A 2500-nucleotide genomic window follows, 5' to 3' on the forward strand; every position below is an offset into this window, starting at 1 on the left:
AGCAAATAGCCTTCCTCCCTGCTGCTGCTGTTGTAATGCCATTCTACCATCCATTCAGCCAGCCAGCCATCCAGCCAGCCAGCCAGACAGCCAGCTAGCCCAAAACACACAAACAAAGAGCTGGAAGGTGTCTGAATGGGCGTGTGCCTCTGTGTGGTTTGGAAAGGCACACACACATTGGCAGGGTAAGCTGTACACAAAGACGGTGATGCCCACACCCTCATCTGGCGTGCTCCTGAAGGCCTGTTATTGTTCTCCCAGATTAAAGTCACATTATGGAAGAATGTGTGTGTTTGTGGGTGTGTGCATGCATACGTGTGTTATAAGACTTCCCCCACACGACAACATGGTGAAATGTTCAGTGTTGTCTGGGTATAGTTTCAGCGTGTACCCTCCATGTTTACGACAGCTCTTCAGTGTTGTCTGGGTGTAGTTTCAGTGTGTACCCTCCATGTTTACGACAGCTCTTCAGTGTTGTCTGGGTGTAGTTTCAGTGTGTACCCTCCATGTTTTATGACAGCTCTTCAGTGTTGCTGTAAAAATGCCATGCTGAAACCTACAGTTTCAACAATTGACAAAGCAGTGGATAAGCCACCCCCTGTGCAGTTACCCTTAGCAGTGTGTGACAGACAGACAATGCAGCTAGAAATGCACTGGAGTCACACGGGAGTCACACAGGAGTCACACTGGAGTCACACAGGAGTCACAGGAGTCACACTGGAGTCACACAGGAGTCACACTGGAGTCACACAGGAGTCACACTGGAGTCACACAGCGCAGAGGCACAGTCAGATTAGAATAAGCTGCCAAACAAAACAGACCAGTCTAAGAAAATCAATTAGAGCCATGTTGATTACTGAATATTGTGAGAATTAAACAGAAATGTTCAGCAGAAAGAAGACTGAGAAAATGACACTTGTTTTCCTTCCACATTGCTCATTTAGTTATTGTCCCAGTCTAATAGGTGTGTCTTTCAATAGGTGTACCTGTACAGTGCTGGTACACAACAGCGTTATGTCACTGGTCAGGGCAGGGCTTAATGTTTCAGTTTACACAATGGTGCATATGATTCACTGATTGAACAAACCAATTGATTTAGTTTCATCTGAAATAGTTTGTTAAAGCATGGTTTGATCCAAGAGGGAGGTAACATGTCATTGGTGGAGAGAAGTGACACTTCACCTGCCACACACCGAGACAGACACACACACACACCGATGTCTCTCTCACCTGCCACCAGGAGCTGTGTAGATCGGCACAGACCAGCTCGATGATGTCACCTTGCTGGATGTTGAGGGGCGGGCCACATATGGGACTTGGCACGCCAAAATAGTTCCTGGTCACCAACATCTTAGGTAACCCTGAGAGAGAAAACACAACCACAATATCAGTGTGTTCCTATTCATCTATATGGGTGCGTGTGTAGATCTGAAAGCAAAACAATGCACCTTTGCCACCCTCCCACTTGTCACCATACCAACCATCCATATACGACCAAGCAATCTAAAGCTATGAAACAATAGCTTTATCCTTGGTCTTGGTAACATCACATTTTCCAGTCATCAAACATGTTTGTTATCCAAAGGTAAAACAAAAGCCAGGTAGAATCCAACCGAGTAGACTAGAAGGAATAGAGACATTTCTTGGCCATATCTGTTCAATTGTGTTTGTATCTAAGGAGATTCAGTTCAAACAAGAACGGTGTGGTGATGAAGAAAGCTCAGACTCTTATACAGAGAGTAGAAACAGAAGAGCACGATGGGGGAGAATAGATTAAGGATGGTCGACAAGAGAGGGATGCAGATGTATTTTAAAGTACCTGTGTTCCTAGGGAAGTCAGGGTTTGGACGGGGGTGGGGGGGGGGTCCTGTGATAGTAACACTTCCTAAACCTCTAATCCTTATGGCCTAAGATAGAGTTGGTCTGGACAGAAGCTCTCCTGTGAGCTGAGAGGGTGCTTAAATACTAGAGAAGCTAGCAGGGCTGAAGATGGGGCTCTCACGGTCACTTCTGCACACACACACACACACACGCACAAAAGCGCGCGTGCGCACACACACACTTACACACACACACACAAAGGCATGCACACACGCACACACAAGACAAAGGATATCTTCCATTAAGCACGTCAATGCCTTTCTCTCCCCACAGCTGCTCATGACAAGAACTGAGGGAATAGTAACCCGTGCAGTAAGTCCACAGACACCAGAGAGAGAGAGAGATAGAGATAGAGATAGCAAGAGAGAGAGGGAGAGAGAGAGAGAGAGAGAGAGAGAGAGAGAGAGAGAGAGAGAGAGAGAGAGAGAGAGAGAGAGAGAGAGAGAGAGAGAGAGAGAGAGAGAGATCAAAATGAGAGTGAAAGAGATTGAAAGAATCTCTAAAAAGTTTCTAAAGCCAAGCAGTGGGGTTTGAGAATGACAAAAGAGAGAGGTTGATTATGCTTCATCTCATAGGAATTAATCATTTAGGGGGAGGTGAGCACATTTCTCTGGAAAGA

The 2500-nt window shown here is 46.0% G+C and overlaps 1 protein-coding gene across 1 annotated transcript in view; it reads right to left on the minus strand.

Moving 5' to 3' along the window:
• Positions 1 to 2500, minus strand: part of LOC123990398 (guanine nucleotide exchange factor VAV3) — a 148885-nt gene that overhangs the window by 23937 nt on the left and 122448 nt on the right. Inside the window, exon 19 of the mRNA XM_046290955.1 lies at positions 1231 to 1361. Coding sequence (XP_046146911.1) covers positions 1231 to 1361 — 131 coding nt within the window. The remainder of the gene's footprint in view (positions 1 to 1230; positions 1362 to 2500) is intronic.

Source organism: Oncorhynchus gorbuscha, linkage group LG12, assembly GCF_021184085.1.
Source record: "Oncorhynchus gorbuscha isolate QuinsamMale2020 ecotype Even-year linkage group LG12, OgorEven_v1.0, whole genome shotgun sequence".
Lineage (NCBI taxonomy): Eukaryota > Metazoa > Chordata > Actinopteri > Salmoniformes > Salmonidae > Oncorhynchus > Oncorhynchus gorbuscha.